General features: G+C 41.6%; 1 protein-coding gene across 6 annotated transcripts in view; it reads left to right on the plus strand.

The window, feature by feature from the left end:
• The first annotated feature begins 32 nt into the window (after positions 1 to 32).
• Positions 33 to 21220, plus strand: part of PKM (pyruvate kinase, muscle) — a 58775-nt gene continuing 37587 nt past the window's right edge. The window contains exons 1-20 of one of the 6 annotated variants that reach the window (XM_012728587.1): positions 33 to 234; positions 1107 to 1360; positions 3544 to 3738; positions 4374 to 4489; positions 4648 to 4725; positions 5415 to 5509; positions 5930 to 5990; positions 6225 to 6315; positions 6741 to 6807; positions 10228 to 10377; positions 11235 to 11445; positions 12224 to 12277; positions 14365 to 14460; positions 14980 to 15072; positions 15919 to 16044; positions 17560 to 17625; positions 18564 to 18631; positions 19798 to 19846; positions 20096 to 20208; positions 20981 to 21053. In XM_012728587.1, the coding sequence (XP_012584041.1) occupies positions 4454 to 4489; positions 4648 to 4725; positions 5415 to 5509; positions 5930 to 5990; positions 6225 to 6315; positions 6741 to 6807; positions 10228 to 10377; positions 11235 to 11445; positions 12224 to 12277; positions 14365 to 14460; positions 14980 to 15072; positions 15919 to 16044; positions 17560 to 17625; positions 18564 to 18631; positions 19798 to 19846; positions 20096 to 20208; positions 20981 to 21053 (1527 nt within the window). In that variant the 5' untranslated portion in view covers positions 33 to 234; positions 1107 to 1360; positions 3544 to 3738; positions 4374 to 4453. Of the gene's footprint in view, positions 235 to 458; positions 1361 to 3543; positions 3739 to 4373; positions 4490 to 4647; positions 4726 to 5414; positions 5510 to 5929; positions 5991 to 6056; positions 6132 to 6224; positions 6316 to 6740; positions 6808 to 10227; positions 10378 to 11234; positions 11446 to 12223; positions 12278 to 14364; positions 14461 to 14979; positions 15073 to 15918; positions 16045 to 17559; positions 17626 to 18563; positions 18632 to 19797; positions 19847 to 20095; positions 20209 to 20980; positions 21054 to 21220 lie in introns of those variants that run through there. The other 5 variants (XM_012728588.1, XM_012728586.1, XM_012728590.1 and 2 more) reach the window with 5 other exon arrangements.

Here is a 21220-nt window from a genome sequence, read left to right on the forward strand (position 1 = left end):
GGCTCTGAGGGGCCCGGCTGGGCTTCACCGGCTTCGCTCTCTCCGAGCGGCTCGCAACACAGATCGGGCACTGAGCGGTGCCTCCCCGGGAGGCTGGTGTTGGGTGTCTTGGGCGTCTCCGGAGGAAGCCGGAGAAGACCGCTAACTGTTCCCCTTAGGGAGGAGGCCTCAGGGCCTGCAAGTGCGGGCGGCAGCTAGTGCTTTGGGAGTAACCCCGTCCTCTCCTTCTACCAGGTACCCGGGATAGCGCTAGCTGTCCTCCTCGGCTTCTCCCCCGCACTCTTTGTTCAGTGGCCTGGTCTTTCTGAGAGGGGAGCGCTTGAAATAGAGCGGAGTAGCGCCTCTCCCCGAACCACAAAGCTAGAAGGCAAACCCCGAGTTTAAATGTTGAGATGGAGGCTGCTTTGAATAAATGTAAAGTTGTCCGGTCTAGAGGCGCTCCGGCACCTACGGAAAGACCTTTGTCATCCGGACTTGAAGCTTATTTACATTTAGCTTATTGCCTTGCAAATCACTAAAGCGTTCTTTGTTAGCTGCCTGCATCTCAATCGCTGAGCTGAACTAACTACTGCTTTGCCGTTCTCTGGGCACTCTTCACAGGTCTTCATTTGCCAAGCTTCTCTTGAAAAGTTCCCTCCTTCCCTCATTTAGATAAATCTAAATAGATGGGTCTTTCTTGCTTAATTCTTAACAGTTCCGAATGTAATTAGGACCTGACAAATGTGCCTCAGTCCTGGTCCGCTATACTCCTCGCTATACTCCTGACCTTAAGCAAATACTGTAACCTCTGTGTTCTGGAGTGATCTTTATATGGCATGAAAGCTCTGAAATAGGCCCTCTTTCAAGCCATAGTCCTTTTTAAAAGTTCAGGGATTTGTGAGTTTTGTGAGCCACCTCTCCTCTTTGCCCATTCTTCATGTTTTAAACCCATTTCCATCGCTCAGAAAGACATTGTCATTGAGAATAGAAGGTAGGAATCCTTTTTTCTGAAGCAGCCTGACTTGGAAAAGCTGGTAGTCTGAATTGTCTCTTTCTTAGACCAAAAAACAAACAGAAAACCCCACAAAACAAACCATTCCCACTGAATTACCCTTTTCTCATAACAGCAGAAACCGAGCAGGAACAGCCCTTGGGGAAAGGCTGTCTTTCTTGACATCTACACAGAGACCTTGAAAAAGTTGGTACTTCTGGCCTACGCTGCCGTCATCCTATCACCCAGCCCAAGACAGCCCAGGCTGGATGTTAGTGCCTCCCTCTTTATTCCTCTGTGATCATCCAGATCAGCACCTGACTGTTTATTTTCAAATCTCACAAATTCAGCTCCAGAGCTTCATATTTGGAGTCTCAGCTGCACTTGAAGGTGAATGGAGTCTTGCTTTTTAAAATTAGTTTTGTATGATTTTGTTAGTGTATAGCTACATCTAAGTTTTTGTGTGTAATATCCCCTTGACTTAGTTATCCAGCAGGTATGGTTTATCCATTCACTCAGTCAGTAAATATGTGTTGAATATCAACAGTGAAAACAGTTAAGATCTGTCACTGTAGATGTTATTTTCTGGTAGGTGACAAATCTACAATGCTTTATATGTCAGGGTGGTGAAAGCTGTGGGAAAAAGTAAAGCAGGGAACAGAATAGTATATGTGTGTTGGGGTGTTGCTGTTTTATGGTGGTCAAGGTGACCTTTGAGCAGAATTTTTAAAGAGAGAAGGGGGAACAAGGAAAAAGACCCTGTGGTGGGATTATACTTGGTATGTTTGAAGAACAGGAGGCATTTGTTTAGTTTTAGAAGTAATTTTCCAGTTCACATATAGAGTTGACTTTCTAGGTTACCTCTGCAAGAGAATAACTAGCCTCTGATTTTTAAAATACTTTGTTACAAAATTTTCCAGCTATTAAAGTATACGAAGGTAGAATATATGCAATCCTAATGTACCCATCACTCAGCCTCAACATTTTGCCATCATTTTATGGTGGAGTAGTATTTTAAAGCAAATCTCAAATCATCTATAAGAATTGAAGTTGCAGTGTCCTTTTGTGTACTGGTTTTGATAAATTTGGCAGTGCCAACAACTGGAGGACTGTTGTGCTAATTTGCCCTGTTTTTTAACTTATTTCCCCACCTTGGGTCAGTTACCAAGCTTACCTTGGTATCTGAATAGACCATGGACTCTTGGAACTCTAGGGTTTAGAATAATAGTCTCCAGTTTTACATGCATCAGAATAACTGAGAGGGCTTAAAAAAGTGGAGTTTGTAGATTAGGTCTTAGGTGGGAACTGAGGATTTACATTTTTAACAAGTTCCATATAACCCTGATGCTTCAGGTCTACTGACTCCACCAGTCTGGAAACCTAAGGATGATTGCAGTGTATAAACATTTTGTGATCTACTGATCTAGAGAGTGACAGAAAGCTTTTTAAGCCTGCTCTTAAAGTAGCTTTGCGGTTCTATGCCATTAGAACCATCATAATTTGACAAATGAAAAATATTTTGTAGATGGAGGTTTCAGTGAAACTAAAAGTTGCTGCTGGAGGGTTGAAGCAGGGGAATTGTATAGGAAAGGGCTAAGGGTTTGTGTTTTTATAAACTTTTTGGGAGGATCACAATAGCATTTTTTATTTTAAAAAATAACATATTTTACATTATTGTTCATGTTTTTGCAATGTTTGCTTTCTTTTCCTGGGTGTAATCCCCATAGAATTTCTTCCACCAATTCACCCATGCACCATCACCATAGTCCCTTGTGCTCTTACTAACACCCTTGTTTTGATCTCTTCCCTCCCCCCTCTCATGCAGAGTATCTTTGATTTTTAGTTTTCTATTTTCATTTTGTGTTTTTTTTTTTTTTCCTGAATCTTTGGTTCCCCTATTTTCCTCCTATAAGGGAGACCACCCTCTATTTTTCTTTTTCCTTCTGACTTATTTCACTGAGTGCAATCCCTTCTGGCTTCATCCATGTTGCTGAGAATGGCATTAGTTTAAAAGTCGTCATTTTTATTTGAAGAGTAGATACCAAGATAAGTGTCGGGCATTACTTTGGCTCTGATAATTCAGATGATGTTGATCTGAGGATTTCCTGTCAAAGTTAGCTATGATTTTCATACCAAAATACTGATATCAGTGTTTAAAAAACAGATAATGACTTAAGCAGGGAAATTTCTAAAGATAAAAAGTCTATAAAAAGAATCTAGTTTTGATGGGAGTTGGTCTGTGAAGAATATTCCAAAATGGAGTACTGTAATCTGGTACTACCACCGTTCCTTTTGACTTGAGTAGTTGTTTAAGCAACCTTAACTAGAACAGGGACTTACTTCACTCCCATGCCTCTAGCTTAAATGGAACAATACTGTCTGTTTGTATAGTGCTTTCTTGGTTTATTATCTCAAAAGAACTATGTAAACAAGTGTGTGTCCATGCATGTCTCCTTTTGTGCAAGTATCTGTACATCTGTATAATAAAAGTGTATCTGTAAACATGTGTGCCTGTGTATATACCATCCAGCTGTTCAGTGGTGATGAAACCAATTGTTGTCTACTTTCCACAGGACAGTGACTTCTTACGACAACAGCCGAGCCTACCATCCCCCAGCAGATCTCCAGTCAGCCCCTGACATTGTCCCTTCCCTTGTCTCCTTTGTGGCCTCCTAAATGCCCATCTCATTGGCCAGGGTTCAGCTGGTGGTATGGAGGGGTGCTGCCTAGCACTGAACTGGGAGTGTGTGTGACCCACTGACCCAATGGTGAGAACTGACTGCCCACTGCTTCAACTGATCATCCAGGGGGTAAATGGGACAAAGGGCAGACCACAACTTTTTCTTTGTATTTTCCTTCCCACCTTTTTAAAAGGTAGAATGGCTATTTGAAGTTGAAGAAGAGGCATGGAAACAGGGTCACAATAGTCCCCCTTATCTGTGGTTTTGTTTTCCATAGTTTTAGGTATTCACAGACAACTGAAAGTATATACAATAAGAAATTCACATAACTTATAATAAACTGTCCTAATTATTGTACTTCATTTTTAGTTATTGCTATTAATCTCTTACTGTGCCTAATTCATAAATTAAACTTTATCATAGGTATATAGCATATAAGTATATATATATAGTTAGGTACTGCTCATGGTGTCAAGTGTCCACTGGAATGTTAACCCTGTTGATACCCTGTACTTGGGTATGTGTAGAGGTGGATCTTCTTGGGAAGAAAAGAGAGAATAAAGCATAGAAAGGGGGTAATGAGACAGGAGACCTTAAGTATTCTTGGCAGCTGCTGCCTTGGGTAATGATCTTAAAGAGGCCAGTTTGTACGCAAACCTAGACTTGTCTAGGGATCAACCTTGACATTGAAATCTTTCCATCCCTCCCTCACTGGCTACCAGAGCCTCAATCGTCATAGGAAGAAGTCTGCAGTTCTCTCTTGTTTTCCTCCATCCCAGCAACTCAGGACTATACCACAGATATGACCACAGTCAGAAGAGACAGATCCTCCCAAAGGGTGAGGAGAAGGGACTAGTAAAGAAACTAGGACCTCAGTTATTTTATCCCAAGGGCCTTCTCATATTCTTTGTGGGCATCTTTCCCATTTTATCACTCTACCGTGTTCCATGGGATAGCAAGAAACGAGCAAAGGATTATATCATTTTTCATCACTAGGACATCAAAGGCCAGTTCTGGAATGATGACGATTCGGAGGGAGATAATGAATCAGAGGAATTTCTCTATGGAGTTCAGGTGAGGTTACAAACCCCAGACCCATGTTGGATGGTCTTGGTATGTGCTTCTATCTGGATAAACCAGTAGTGAAAGATTATTCTGGAGCAGAAATGAGATGAGGATATGTTAGTGTGGTCTGACTATGGTTTTGTCAACTAATCTCATATCCTTGTACCTCCCTGGAACTTAAACCTTTCCTCCTCAAAAAAGCTATCCATTTGCACTTAGCTGGAAATGTATTATTTTCTGACTTCCCTCTTTAGCTATTTCATTCATTAATGTCAGACTTTTTAAAAGATTACCCTACCAGTGATAATGCTAAGGCATGACCCTGAGCAGGAACACTGTATTTTTCAAAGAGAACCAATCTGAGTTGAAAGCACTCTAACCTGTCCTGAGTTCTCACCAAAGGGACATTTAAGTATCTAGTTAAAGTTTGGGAAGAAAAGCTAGAGACTAGAATCTGAACTACTCAAGCAACACTTGCAGCTTCTAGAACTTTAAGAGTGGGAATGGAGAGAGATTTATCTGTTATTGAAATCCCCAGCTAGTGCTACCACTTAGAACCTTACAGAAGCAGCTGTTTCGTGCTGCTAATAATTTGATTTTCCTGTTTATTTTTTTGTTGGTTTTTATAATCTGCTGCTTCTTTTGTCTCCCCACTCCCACCACCACCACCACCACCACCACTTTTGCTGCTGACTCAGGGAAGCTGTGCAGCTGACCTGTATCGACACCCACAGCTTGATGCAGACATTGAAGCCGTGAAGGAAATCTACAGTGAGAACTCTGTATCTATCAGGTGGGACTCCAGGGAAGATATCTGAATTGTTAAAAGGCTAGAGGTTTTTTTCTTTAATTAAGGTGTGATGGGGATCTGTGGGCTCAGCTAAATTTTTAATGGTAGTGAGAGTTGCTCACAGTATTTAAGGTTAGCTGGACAGGAGTGAGTAGGGAAGTGTAACGAGTATAGGACAGAATAGTACTTGTAGCCTAGACTCCTCTAGCCTGATAGTTTCACCTTGGAGATAATGAGATGCCCTTCTGACCTGGAGAAAGTAGTGATCATCGATGTGACTTAGGCTATTGCAGAGTCTAGAGCCACTGCTGCCTTCCACTTTTCCCTTTCCCCTGTCCCCAGGTTCAGTTCCCCCTCCACCTCAGTCTGTTCCTCTCTTTCTCCCCTAATGAGTCTCACCTGTGGTCACCTGTATCTCTATAGAGAATATGGAACTATCGATGACGTTGACATTGACCTCCACATCAACATCAGCTTCCTCGATGTAAGTGGTGCTAGTACTTGCCAACAACGTCTAGCTGGACTTGTGGATTTTGTCATGTAGGCCAGAAGTCTTGTTCCTGAGTGCTATAATTGGAGCACATATTCTTCATCCCTGTCTTTCCTACACCATCAGCAGACAGTGGTGTGTACTGTCATGTGCATGTCTGTGTCATATAGGGAAACTTCACATCCATTCCTCTGTTGCTAAAATATTAACTCTTTCCTTTACTCTTAGGAGGAAGTCTCTACAGCCTGGAAGGTCCTCCGTACAGAACCTATTGTGTTGAGGCTACGATTTTCTCTCTCCCAGTACCTTGATGGACCAGGTAAAGGCAGTGTCTTTGGACAAGTGGGTGCTCTTGAGTGTGGTCTAATCCCAGTTCGAAGCCTATTGAAATAGAGAAAAGTAGGAAGAAACAAGGTCCTGGGCTCAGTGCACAAGTCATTTGTAGGGGCATTGAAGTCTCCTATCATTGGAGTCAGCACTCCCTGTCACCTAATAGCTGTCCTCGGAAGACTGTCTTGGTTAATGGGATTATTTTCTCTGTTTCCTAGATATGTTTATTCCTCAGCTTCCTACTGAGACTATTTGAAATGAATCAGACAGCTCTCAGAATCTACTCTGTGCTTCAGATATTTTCCTCCTCCATTATTGTTTAGCACCCCCTTAGAGTCCTGAGGAAGCTAATTTGCTGAAATGTCTTGGGAGGATAAAGATGTACATACTAGCAACTTTCTTTTTTCTTTGCAGAACCATCAATTGAGGTTTTTCAGCCATCAAATAAAGAAGGATTTGGGCTGGGTCTTCAGTTGAAAAAGTAAGAATTCTGATCTTTCTGCTCATGTACCAAGCAGGAAGTGAGAGACATTTATGGACAGGCAGATCATTGGATGACTGTTTTCTTCCAAAAATGTACTTCTGAACTAAACTGAAGAAAGACTAAATAAATTTGGGGAGCCAGATTTATGGGTAGGTTGGGGAAACCTGTGCTTCTGGAGTGTCTGACCTTGAGACTTCCGGAAGTAAGATGGGAGGCTCTCTCATTTAAGGAAAATGATATCACTGGAATTAGTTCCACTGTCTTCACATCTCTCCTTAAAGTTTTTCTCAGACTGGAGATACAGGAGTTTGGACATTGTTAGTTTATTGAATGCATTGAACATCTTGGAAAGTATTTAGTATAACAGAGTAGTGAATTACTGATTCTACTCTTTAAAATTCCAGCTAGAGACCAGTGGACATGTGCTTTCATACAATTAAATGTGTGAATTTTTGAAAGAACACAGAGAAAAGAATCTGGTGGCAGTTAAAGGGCTTTGAATGAAAGATTACAAGAGAGGTAGTAGTTGGTTTTCAAGGGTGAATAATAATTTTCAGTGTAGATAGATTCTGGGAGTGAGTAACATTTTGCAAAGGTAGTCAAGTGAAGCATCGTCTTGTAGGAGGCTTCAAATAAATGTAAGGGGAGAATGATAGGAACTGAAGCCAAACTGAGTCCAAAACAGAGATCTTGGGCTTTTATTTTTTAGGAGCCTTACAGGTTTTTGAAGCAAAGGAATGACAGTCAAATTTAGCTTTTGAAAAACCATCTGGTAGCATAGTAGTGGTTTGAGGGGTTTAGAGTAGAACAAATCCAACCATGAGATAAGGGAGTCCTGAACTAAATCGTAGGTGAGAGCATAGGTGAGTGACATATCAGAGACATTAGTAAGGTATAAAAATCAATAAGATGTGAAGACTGGGGCCTCCCTGGTGGCACAGGGGTTAAAGTCTCAGCATTATCAAGCTATCACCAGTCACTACAGCTAGAGTTTAGAGTTTGATCCTCAGTCAGAAAGCTGACCCACATGGTGCAGCAGGGCTTTCATGTTTTATCTGTTGTGGCCCTCTGTTTCAGTAGATCTACTTGTTTTGCTCCCCACTGTCTCTGGTGAATCGTCTCACCCTCTGCATCTCTGGCCTACACTCCAGTTCTTGTATACATAAATAAATCTTAAAAAAAATAGATGTAAAGACTGGTCTGGATATTTTTATATGATCACAAGAGAGGCAAAGAATAGAGGAAAAGTATTCTAGTTTCCAACCTAAATATCTGGGTAAAATGTAATACTCAATTTTAATAGTTATTTAAGAAAAAGGAGCAAGGTTGTGGGGTGAGATAGATAATAAGTTACACTTTAAATATATTTTGTTTATGACCCTCCCTGGTGGTACAGCCGGTTAAAGCCACTTTTTCATGAGCTTGATCCCCGCCTGCCCCAGAGGAGATCCACATGGCGCAGCAGACCTCTCCTGACCCGCCCGCTGCTCCCCTCAGCAGTGTATTTTGAAGATCTGCCTGTTCTGCTCCCCACTCTGTCTCTGGTGAACCTTCTTACTGCCCCTGCACCTCTGGCCTGTACCCCAGTTCTGTATGCACAATAAATAAATCTTAAAAAAAACCTTGGGAAATTCAAGTGCAGCTGTTCAATATAGTTAGGTAGATTTGGTCCCTAGAGGAGAGATTAAGGTTGATGCATATCAGTGTATGGGTAGAAATTAACAACCAGTGTAGAATATGAAATTGTTCAGGGAGTGCATGATAGACTGAGAAAACAAGATCTGGCATAAAACTCCCTTAACACCCAGACAAATGCTCTTGACACCAGCAAGGTAGGTAGAGAAGAAGAAGCACTGAAGGTCCTACATCAAAGAAATTGAGTAAGAGTAGAAAGAGAATGGTGTCACTGAAACAAGAGGAGAGTTTCTAAAAGGGCCAGGTGCCAAGGGGGGTAATTAAAAACTTAGAAGTTTCTGTTAGATTTTAATATCAAGGGGCAATTATGGTGAAGTAGTAAAAAAAATAAATCAAAATGCATTAAGTTGAAGAGTGGTTGACAGTGGGATAGGAACAGTAAGTATGGATTGAGAAAAAATGGATAAAGAGAGGAAGATGTACAGGTAGCTAGACTGAGGTGCAGAAACTTGAAACATTTTGTAGACCTTGGGAAAGGACTGATAGGATACCTGACAGATGAAGAGACAAGTGAGATGTAGAGGATAAAGGGTCACCTTGTCTCCAGGGAATGGAGATATCAAAGTAGGAGTGGTATCTGATAGCTTCAATTTTTCTCTGTTTAGGAGGAAGAAAGATTATTGGTTGTAGGTGAAATTAGTAGCTTAAAGAAGAGGGTAAAGATTTAGAACAACAGTTTAGAGGAATGCTAGAGAGTACTGATGAAGGACAAAGTGAAAGGATTTATAAGAATAGCTGAGAGCCCAGCTAAAGTTGGAAACCATAAGTTGGGGATATAACGTTTTCAGAGTCTCTCATGCCCCAAGTCCTTTTCTTCACTATTCATAATGGAGAGGGTTCTCCACTCCATCACAATTCCGTTCCATTCTCAGTGGTTATTCTTGGTGTTAAATTGCCAGTTTGAAATCGAAAGCTTACCTTTAATATCTTCCTAGAGGCAAAAACATGTCAAAATTTTTCTTGTCCTTTAGGTTAAGAGACGTGTTTTTAAAGATTTATTTATTTATGCATACAACAGCTTGGGTATAGGCTAGACATTTGGTGTGGGAGGGGGGTGAGAGGATTCACCAGAGACAGTGAGGAGCAGAACAGCAGAACTACTGAAATACACTGCTGAGGGGAGCAACAGGTGAGACAGGAAAGATCTGCATGTCATGTGGGCCAGCGCCCTCGTCTTGCAGTGGCTGTAGATAGCTTCATAATGCTGTGTCTTACAGCGCCTTGCATCACCAGGGAATTCCCACAAGACTAAGTGCCAATTTACCCTCTAGGGTAAAGAGGTACTTAGGGGCAGTGCATTTCCTTGTGGTGAGGTTGTATCACAGAATCTTCAGACACACATTCCTCTCACAACTAGTTTTTTATTTCAGTTTAGCTGCCTTTCATAGTCCTGTTTCTTAACTTAATCCCCTGCTTGAGCTTCCTAAACCTGCTCTTTTTTTTTTTTTTAAAGATTTATTTATTTGTACATACAGAACTGGGGTACAGGCCAGAGGCTCAGGGGCGGTGCGAGGCTTCACCAGAGACAGAACAGGCAGATTGACGAAGTACACTGCTAAGGGGAGCAGAGGGCGGGTCAGGAGAGTTCTGCCACGCCATGTGGTCACCTCCGTGGCAGGCGGGAATCGAACTCATGTGGAAGTGGTTTTAGCTTCTCAGTGCTGTGCTTTAACCTGCTGCGCCACCAGGGAGGGCCTAAACCTGCTCTTTTTAACTCCTTAGAATCCTGGGTATGTTCACATCCCAACAATGGAAACATCTCAGCAACGATTTCTTGAAGACCCAGCAGGAGAAGAGGCACAGTTGGTTCAAGGCAAGTGGTACCATCAAGAAGTTCCGAGCTGGCCTCAGCATCTTCTCACCCATCCCCAAGTAAGTGCTCCCCCAGGAACTGGTTACTTTAATCTTGTCTTAGCCCCATCCTATCTTATTGATTACCTAAACTTACCTTAATATCTTCTTCTTTCCCTAGATCCTTTCAATTTTGTGCCTTTAACTACTAATATCACCCATGTAGTCCTGCCCCACTGTGTCCTCACTTTCTATTCCTCACTAAATATTTGTATTTTATCCTTTATGTAGAACTCTCTACCTAGCTTATGGTACGTATTTAGAGAAGTACATGTCGATCTCTCCATCTTTTAATTCTTTGGTCCTTCTTATTATTACCTAAGGAGTGTAGAGTCAGTAGATAGGCATCAAGCCTTGATCATATTGATCATATGCAAGGGTACATTTATTTATTATCTTACATATTACATATTAATATGTATTTTGGAAATAATATTGCTCCATTAATTCCCATGCCCCCACATCTTCTGATCTTTCAAAGTCAAATAGAGACCCAAATTTATAATTTGTCCGGCACAACCGCTGACTGACATTGGATTGGATGCAATGTTTAGTACTTGCTCATATATGTATAAACACACACTCACACTGAGTAAATGATACATGTATCTTCTCCAAAGAATTATTCCATATATTACCTAGATGCTATAGAGTGTGAATTAGACTTCGCTTCTCCCTGTCTCCATGTTCCAATCTGAAGACCATACAGATAATGACATAATATCTATTCATACCAGTGATCTACTTCCTTACTTATGAGTTGTTCGTTGACTAAGATCATTTCACCTAACTTGGCTTATGTTGCACTTACTACCAGTCCTCTTTTAAGGTGCACCCTGAATCCCCATTTTTATAATTTCTCTTTCCTTATTATTCAGGTCTCCCAGTTTCCCTATCATACAGGACTCTATGCTGAAAGGCAAACTGGGGGTACCAGAGCTTCGGGTTGGTCGCCTCATGAACCGTTCCATCTCCTGCACCATGAAGAATCCCAAAGTCGAGGTGTTTGGCTACCCTCCCAGCCCCCAGGCAGGTCTCCTGTGCCCCCAGCACGTGGGCCTCCCTCCCCCAGCTCGGACCTCTCCTTTGGTACATGTGCTGGGGAGGGTTTTACTTGGGTGTCTGGAAAGTGAGTGTGGAAATGTGAGAGTGTCACTTCTCAGAGTGTGGTTGGGGGCATGGTGGTTCTGGTACCATAAATGAAACCTGCGTGTATACCATTAGTGGGTGGGATAGGACACATTTTTAATAGCTAAAAGCTGATATTTGAACTGTTAGGGAGGGATTTCTCTGGTCTGCATTGATCCCAGCCAGGGAGCTAACCCATGTATGGCAGAGCAAACTTTTCCTGTCTTGCCCACTGCTCCCCTTAGCAATATATTTCAGTATATCCTTTCTGTTCCTCACTGTCTCAGGTGAGTCCTCCTTCCTGCCTCCCACCACCACAACCACACACATACACACACACAACCCACTCTGGCCTACACTGCAGTTCTTCTGCACAATAAATAAGTAAGCAAGCAAGCTGTCAGAGAAACTTTTCTGAAAATAGGCCATAAAGTAGAGTCTGGGATTGGGCATCCTAAGGAGAAATCATGTATGGTTTTATTAGGCTTTGGTTAAGACTTGATAGTCAATTGCTGCTCTAACAGCAATTGTAGCTACATAAAGAGGATTAAGGACAGGTGAACCCTTTTCCAGAACCTTTGGCAAAAATGTCAGTCTTTTGTCTCACTTTAGGATTACTTAGTCTGATTAGAGCTCACGTTTAGCTGCTTTAGGAACCCCTAACTGAAGAGTGTGAATGAGGTCTCTGTAGACACCAACTTCATAGGAATCTCATGGGGTCTGTCTTTTTACTCATTAGGTCAGTGGTCACTGCAAGAACATCCCCACTCTGGAATATGGATTCCTTGTCCAGGTAAACAAGTTTATTCTAAAGTTCTTCCACTCTTCTGTGACCCACCTCACTTAATGAATATTTCCTGAGTTGCTGTCTTCTAAGAACTATACTAAGTGTTATAAGGAGAAAAGAAGGCAAAGTCACATCTTCAAGAATCTTACGGTTTTATTGGGAAGACAGCACTTACAGACAGTTATAAGCAAGTGCAGATGTGGCACTGCATAGACGAGGGAGGGAATCCCACTAATTTCTTTATGATCCTCAGCAGCCTTGCTTGTGGGCCTTCAGTTTTCTTCATAGACTGATTTTATTGTTGGTTCATTACTGCTTCTTTATTAGTCTCTATTCCCTGGACTTCTGTATCTTTAATACATTTGTTATGTCAAGATTTAGGGTGCCACCTTTTACATAAAATCTCCATTACTCCAAGTATATTAACTGGAATGGTGTTTCTTCTCACTAAACTTTTGCACCCTATGTTGCCTTGAATTTAAATTAATTTGCATATTTGCCACATTTCCCCTGTTGGAGTGTAGGGTCTTAGAAGACACTGTTAAAATATTCCAAAATCGGGGCCCTCCCTGGTGGCGCAGCAGGTTAAAGCACAGCACTAAGCAACCACTTCCGCATGAGTTCGATCCCCGCCTGCCCTGGAGGTGACTCACATGGCGCGGTAGACCTCTCCTGACCCGCCCGCTGCTCCCCTCAGCAGTGTACTTCGTCGATCTGCCTGTTCTGCTCCCCACTCTGTCTCTGGTGAAGCCTCTCACTGCCCCTGAGCCTCTGGCCTGTACCCCAATTCTGTATGCATAAATAAATCAATCTTTAAAAAAAAAAAAAATTCCAAAATCGGGCCCTCCCTGGTGGCACAATGGGTTAGGACGCAGCACTGCAAGTTAGCCACAGCAGCTTCAGCACTAGCTTGATCCCTGCCCGGAGGTGATCCACATGGTGCAGCAGACCTCTCCTGTCTCGCCCGCTGCTCCCCTCAGCACTGTACTTCGTCAGTCTGCCTGCTCTGCTCCCCACTCTGTCTCTGACCTGTACATCTGGCCTGTATCTCAGTTCTTTATGCATAAATAAATAAGTCTTAAAAAAAAATTCCATAATCAAGGAGACCTTTCACCAAACTAGGTACAGACTAGGCATTCAACAGATCTGCATTGTATCCTAGTGAAACCCCCCATTTCCTTTTCCTAGCCAAAAAGTATGTGGGACTGGGATAATTTGATTTATACACAAATTGTACCTGATTTAAAAACTATGTTAAGACAGAGTGCTTAAAAAGGAAACAGAACTTTAGGTTATTGCTGCTTGACCTCTGGATTTGTGCTCTTTTCCTACCAAAGTTGTATTTGTTTTGACCACTGGACAGGTTGATTTTTCTAGGTATTTGAGATGGTTGCTTAGATCCCCTGCTGTCTGATCATGGACCAAATACCTGTCCTGGAAGGACATTCTGTAACAATTACAACTGGTGTTAATGGTGGGATTACCAGTTAATGTTTATAAAGTACTTTTCACAGAAATTGTTCATCACTGTCAATCATTTTATATGTATATAATGCCCCACTTTGTGAGTGAAGAAACCAAGGCTCAGATTAGCTCACTTGTCTTAGTTTATAGATACCATTAAGTAAGAGGAGGGTATCTTAACACATGGCTGGTTTTATTTTTACTCTAGTATGGTGCTGACTCTGTAGTCAGGGCCTAATAATAGAGTCTACCTTAGACACAGGGCAGGGAGAAAGAGTGTAGCTGGAATAGAAGTTGACATTAGGGGGCCTCTCTGGTGGCTTAAGGGATTAAGTCTCAGCACTATGAAGCAATGGCAGCTGCTACAGCACCAGTTCGATCCCTATCCAGGGAGCTGACCTCTCCTGTCTCTCTTACAGCTCCCCTCAGCAGTGTGTTTCAGTAGATTTGCCTGTTCTGCTCCCCACTTTGTCTCTTGTGAATCTACTCACTCCTCTTCCCCACACCTCTGGTGTTCACCCCAGCTCTTACATGCGTAAATAAATAAATCTTAGGAAAAAAAGTGTTTACATTTCCCATATCTGTATCTGTACTTCCAAAAGTCTTAATAAAATTTCTTCTTGCCCCAGATCATGAAGTATGCAGAGCAGAGGATTCCAACGTTGAACGAGTACTGTGTGGTGTGTGATGAGCAGCATGTCTTCCAGAATGGGTCCATGCTCAAGGTATATGTCTTTATTCCTTGACCTTAGTTAGCAAAGCCCCCTTTATTCTTTAGATACTCTTTTTCCTGGATCTGTGATAAAGGCAGAATTCTATCCATACTCTCTGAAACTCTATAAATAATTGTTTTTCTCATGAAACAAATCTAACAGTACTGTTTAGAAAGATGAGCAAATATGAATAGTTTTGCAGATATTATCCCACCCAATATTTAAAAATAGGAATCAGATATTGATAAAAATGACTGGATATGATTGCCATCCCCTGAGACTTAGTTAGTTGCTTAGCTGTAAGAGTATAGAACAAATATGAGTAGTGTTGTGGAAATTCAGAAGACAGAACATCTAACTACCTACATAATGGAGACAGCATTAATACTTCACTTTTTATGGTTTTCTCCTAAAGTAGAGGATCCCAAATTCCTACCTTATTCTCGAGTTGTCTGAAGTTAGAACTGTCCCTTTCTCCCTCCAGTTCCTTATTTCACACCCCTACACCACCATCTGTTTATATCCACTCAGCCAGCCGTCTGTACTCGTGAGCTGTGCGTTTTCTCCTTCTACACCCTGGGAGTCATGTCTGGAGCTGCAGAGGAGGTGGCCACTGGGGCAGAGGTATGAGCAGAGAGAATGCTGATGGGAAATTGGGATCGAGAAAGGCAGAGAAACCCAGCACTTTGACTGCTTGGAATATAACCTTCAGAAATGCTTTCTTGTGTAAGAGTGTTTAATATTGTGTGTGATGGTAAAAAAAAAAAAAAGTGTATACTCCATCAGTTAAAGAAATGTATGTCCTTACAGTAGAAATATTTTATAGCTATTACTTATGGATGGTAAGTTACAAAAAAGGAAACACAATGGTGTATATGTAACAATTATTTTTTTTTTAAAGTATTTTGTATACAAGAACTGGGAGGTAGGCCAGAGGTGTGATGGGTGAGAGGATTCACCAGAGACAGAGTGGGGAACAGAACAGGCAGACTGACAGAAATACACTGCTGAAGGGAGCAGTGATAAGACAGGGGAGGTCTCCTGCACTGTGTGGGTCAGCTCCCTGGCCGGGAATCAAACTTATGTTATAGTAACTGGTGATTGCTTAATAGTGCTGTGTCTTTAACTCCTGCACCTGCACCATCAGGGAGGCCCCATAATTCTTTTTTTTTATTTGCCTATTTATATTATAACTTTCCATATAAAAATATTCAGAAGGCTATATATCAATCTTAGCAGCAATTGCATGTGAGGAATGAGAATTGTTTGGGAGCAGTAGAATACTCTTTATCTTCTTTTTAATCTCTTTAAATCATTATGAATTTTATTATGAACTTTTATTTTCTAATTAAAAGCTATGAATATATCTTTAAACAATCACAGAGAAATGCTGAGAGACTACAGATCTGTGTGAATCTCAATACTAGGAAATCACTTAACTTCTGTCTCCTTTCTTTTCATTCTTCTGAGGTGGTGGATCTGCTGGTGGCCATGTGTAGGGCAGCTTTGGAGTCCCCTAGAAAGAGCATCATCTTTGAGCCTTATCCTTCTGTGGTGGACCCCACTGATCCCAAGACTCTGGCCTTTAACCCTAAGGTATAGTTATGTGGGAAGAAAGTCAAGGTTAAGGAATATAGGAGGCCTTCATTCCAGGGTACATACAGTTTGGAATAAGGAAAAGAACAAATTGAACACTTGATTTTGGAAACTCTCAAACCCTAAGCATTATCTGTTTCCCCTCAGTTTGTCAGAGGGGGAACGAATTAATGTTAATTGTGTCACTATTAGAGAAGAACATAAGCTTAAAGTCAGACAGACTTAGATTCCATTTTGAGATTCTGCTGCTCCCTAGCTGAATGCTGTTAGGCACGCCACTTTGTGAATTTCAGTCTCTTTATATGCAAGCAGGGGTTATCTATAGTGCAGATAGTCGACAAAATGAGAGAGAATGTACGTAAAATACTGTTAGTTAGGATTCTCCAGAGAAATAAAACCAATAAGAGATTCATATAGAAAGCAATTTATTATATGAAATAGGCTCATGTGATTATGAAGGCTGCAATCAGCAAGCTGCAGGACCAAAGAACTGGTTTTGTAAATTCCAGTCCATAAGCAAACAGGCTTGAGATCCAGTGTTAAGGTCCGAAATCACCTGGTTGTCCCCCGCAACAAAGAACAGGACCAGAGTTGCACAAGCAAGCAGAGTTTATTAAGCCAGCTAGCTGGGGTCAAGCCTTCCTGCAGGCATGCAGGCCACACAGGGAGAGCAAGACCCAGACCATAGGAATGCCAGAGAATATATAGGCCCTTATTGGCCGTTACATACATCAGAGCCGATGCAAATTCAAAGAGTAACAAGCTTCACAACACTCAAGGATGGGTTTCTAAGAACAGATGTCTCAGTCATGAGTCAGGAGCTGATAATCAGGGTCTAGTTTCAGCCGTTCCAGGAGCTGGCACCAGGAATGCTATTTGCCTGCCCTCTTTTCTGGGCCCAGGGTGAGTCTGAGACCCAGACAGAGGGGCCTAGGGGCCTAACACAATATGCCCCTATTTTACAATTCCAGGCTGATATGAGGGAAAGAATAATGCACCAGCTCCAGGCAGTCAGAAAGGAGAGGGTCGGTATACTCAGCTTTTTTTCTTCTATTCAGTTGACTATATGAGGCCCATTAAATTAGGGAGGGCATAGTCTACTTTTTCAAAGGCTAATATCACATAGAAACACCTTCATAGACATACCCAGGTTGATAATTGGCCAAATCCTTGGTCCAGTCAAGTTGGCACAACATAATTAACCATTGAACAAATTAACCACAGACACTTATTGTTATATATCAGGCATTTTATTAAGTACTTTATATTTTTTTAATGCTCAGAACTTTTTTATGGGACTGGTGGGACTTTCTGTTTTCATTTACACAAAGTTGGTAAAAGAGAACTAGGATATGATTCCAGAACTCTGTGGTAAGAATTCTGTATTCCTTCAATGACATACTACGTTGTTTCCCTGGGATTTAGACTACTTTTGTACATCTGATATTCCTTTTCATTGTCTTCTTACACTTTTTCACTCTTCTTCATATGGTTCTGTACCTATATTTTCCACAGAAAAAGAATTATGAGCGACTTCAGAAAGCTCTGGATAGTGTGATGTCCATCCGGGAGATGACCCAGGTATTCTGCTCTCTATCTCCTGCATACTGCCTGCTTCACTCAATTGTCCTATTCTGAAGCTTAGAATTTTGGAGAGTCAGGTGAAGATTTAGAGATACTACTTAAATTTCTCACTGTATTTTCTTTAGTCTTCCCTCTTTAGCCTCCCAATTTTTGTTCTGTTTTGTTAGTTGTTACTCCTCTTTCTTCTGATGTATCTCTCAACCTTTACCTTTGCTACTAATTCTTTCACAAGTTGTTCATATTTAATGTTTTCCTCATAATTCTTAGGGAAATAGAAAAGGGAGAAAACTTATGCCCATGGCTGGGAGGGTAAAGCAGGGGGCTTGGAGGTAAGGAACTAGATCCAGGGGCCTACATCTTCTATCCTTCTAGAGGTGGGGCGGCCACATGGAGCAGTGACCATCCTTTGACTCAAGGCTGTCCCTCACCAGACTTTCCCACCCCTCGTCTGCAGTCTCTGCATGAATAGACATTCATTTGTACTCACATTTACAGGTGGGCCTCTTCTCAGCAAATCCTATATGTCACAGTTCAGAATAACAGATAATATACACCAAGCAGAGGTGATTTTATTTTATTTTATTTTTTTGGTCAGAAGGTCTAAGCTTTATGTAAAGTTTTATCACAGGATTCTTTAGCCTTAATCTTTTGGGGATATTTATTTATTTATATTTGCAAATAACTTGTTAGGGCTGTAGGAATTGCATAAAATGAGGGAGACCCACCTGCATGTTGTTTGTAAGCACCTTCAGTCATTTTCATATTTATGAGTCTCCTTAATCTGACTTGACTCCTTGAGGGTGGGCACCCTGTCTTCTCTTTCCTTAGTGTGGCCTTCAGTTCCTATCTTGCTCTGGGCTCTCACGGTCAGTCTCTGGAAAGCTGTAGGGCTTCCACCTCTCCTTGGAGGTAACCTTATAGCCACTGTCTTACAGGGCTCATATCTGGAAATCAAGAAGCAGATGGACAAGCTGGATCCCCTGGCCCATCCTCTCCTGCAATGGTAATGACAGAATGGCTTATCTTTGAAAGGGGGTGGTGTTTGTATTGGGCATGGAGCCTGCATCTTCTCTTAGAGGCAATTTCAGTATTCTTCCTAAAGATAGCAGTTTTATGGCTGCACTTTCTTGGCCTTGAAAAGAACTCAGATGCTACAAATTTTGACCATGTCTCATGTTCTTAGGTTTTTCCTGTGTCCCAGTAGGTGGTGGAGTTTCCCTTGGATTTAGGAATTAACACTATTCACTTCAATTAAGTTTTCAGTGAATCTAGAGAGGTTTTGTTTCTCTTCCTTCTACTCCCTTACCCTGTCTCAAGTCCTTCCTTGTAATGTACACTGTGCTTCTATGCACCATTGTTAACAAAGATTCTGACCATTCTCTACTGCCCTTCCTCCCTTCTCTTCCTCCCTGATCTGGATTTCTATTCTGTTGTCCTGACATAGTTTTTCCCTTTTAACTTGCTTCCCTCTTGTTAGTCTTTGGGATCAGCTCAATGCCTTGACCAAGCATAGGCCTTCTAGGAGGTCACAGCCATATAGATGCACAAAAAAATCAAACTGTATCCACTTCAGAAGATAATGCCCCCTTGCTGAACTGTAATGTTTTATGTCTTTGTTCTCTGTCTTCTCAATTCATCCAGCATATAGTACAACAATCTGTCCTTGAATTTGTAGAAAGTTCTGGTTTCTTCTATTTCGTTTTCAACACCTAAAATAACTTTTCTATTCTTCCTGATTCCTGAGAACCTTCAGGCTTTTCCTGAAAACAGGTGGCATGGCTTCTGAGCTGTAATTTTAAGTTTCTAAATCCCAAGTATAAGTCATCACTCTAATATATACTCCTTTCTGGTTTTTTTTGTCTTGTGTAGCTTAACTCCTGTGTTCTTCCTCTTGTCCTGTCCTCAGTGTAGGACAACTATTCCCTCTCATTCTTTTTTGAAAACAACTTTGTAACTAAGTGGTATTTGGTCAGTAGCTTCCCTTTCACACCTATTTAGACACATGTATCACCAACCACAAAAGTCTCCAGATAGTGACCTTGACATTTCACATAATTCATACACCTCAGGGATCCATGCTTACTCTTCCGGGGTAAAGCAAGACTTCTTTGTTCAGGAAGACCTAACCATGCTTATTTTATCTTTTTTTTTCTTTTTGTTTTTCGCTAGGATCATCTCTAGCAACAGGTCACACATTGTCAAACTACCTCTCAGCAGGGTAAGTGACCATTCTTTCACTAAACTTTTAGATTTAAGTTAAGAGGCAGGGAGGGACTCTAAGCCAACTAATTACATTGGTCCTAGGTCTGCCAGGTTTGCTCTGTTCATTAACACTAATCTTTGGGCCAAAGCATATTTCCCTTATTTGGGGGTCTGTTTAAGGCTGAGTTACTCCCTATCTCCAACCCTTCCCTCCCTGATCTCAATTTCTGCTTTGTTTTCCTGATCCAACCCCCAACCTGGGCAGCAGCTGAAGTTCATGCACACCTCACACCAGTTCCTCCTGCTGAGCAGCCCTCCTGCCAAGGAGGCTCGGTTCCGGACCGCCAAGAAGCTCTATGGCAGCACCTTTGCCTTCCAGTGAGGATGGTGGTAGGGACTAAGGTTGGGGTGAGGGGATGTGTTGGAGACAAATGGAAAGCAAGTTCTACTAAGAGTGTATGATTTTGAATTATCTGTTCATCAACCATTTGGTCAGCTAATACTTATTAAATGTTACTTTGTGCTAAATGGCAGGTACTATAGAGGATTAAAAAATACAAATGATGTGTATAGTCTCTACTCTCAAGCTACTTAGGATATAATTGAGGAGAAATGATACTATACATGTAAAAAGTTGTGGTTGAGGGAACAGATTGGAGAGGATAGATTTGAAAACTACTTTGAAGGAAAGCAGCAATTTCTGCCTGATTGTGGAAGGAGGGAAAGAGAGAGAGAAGAAGAAAAGGGATATTAAAAGTAACTTAAAGGGAGTGGTGGTATATTCCTTTTAAATAGATGTCAAGTCAGCACTGGAAGCCATATTTAGGATCAGTGATAAACTTGGTAGTTTGAGATGAATTTGTTTGATTTGTTGACAAACTCAGCAAGAGACTAGGCAAACGAAATACTGAATTAGCACTTGAGAATTTAGATGCTACTGGCTGAAGCACAAAAGAGAGGATGGACCTAGAAATTAGCCACACACACTCATCTTGCTTGCCTGTAACTATATTCATGTGCATGTCCATTGCTAGTATCTCTGTCCTTCTTTATGTCCTGTGAGGGTGAGAATGGGTGGGTGTGGCAGTCTTGGAAGTGCTCTTGGGACCCTTATTCCATGAGGAGATATGTATTCTACCCTGCCTTCCAGTGGGTCCCACATTGAGAACTGGCATTCGATCCTGCGCAATGGGCTGGTCAATGCATCCTACACCAAACTGCAGGTGAGTCTTTGCCCCATTTCCTTTTTTCTCTACTCCCCTCTCCCTGTCCCACTCAGTTTGGGGGAAGGCTGCTCTCAGGTACTGAATGATTTTTGCCTCAGCATTTGCAAACCTAGGCTTCTCTAGGAGGAAGTTAGACCTATATGTGTAGAATGAACAGGAATGTA

The sequence above is a fragment of the Condylura cristata genome, unplaced genomic scaffold (genome assembly GCF_000260355.1).
Source record: "Condylura cristata isolate star-nosed mole 26May11 unplaced genomic scaffold, ConCri1.0 scaffold00023, whole genome shotgun sequence".
Classification (NCBI taxonomy): Eukaryota; Metazoa; Chordata; class Mammalia; order Eulipotyphla; family Talpidae; genus Condylura; species Condylura cristata.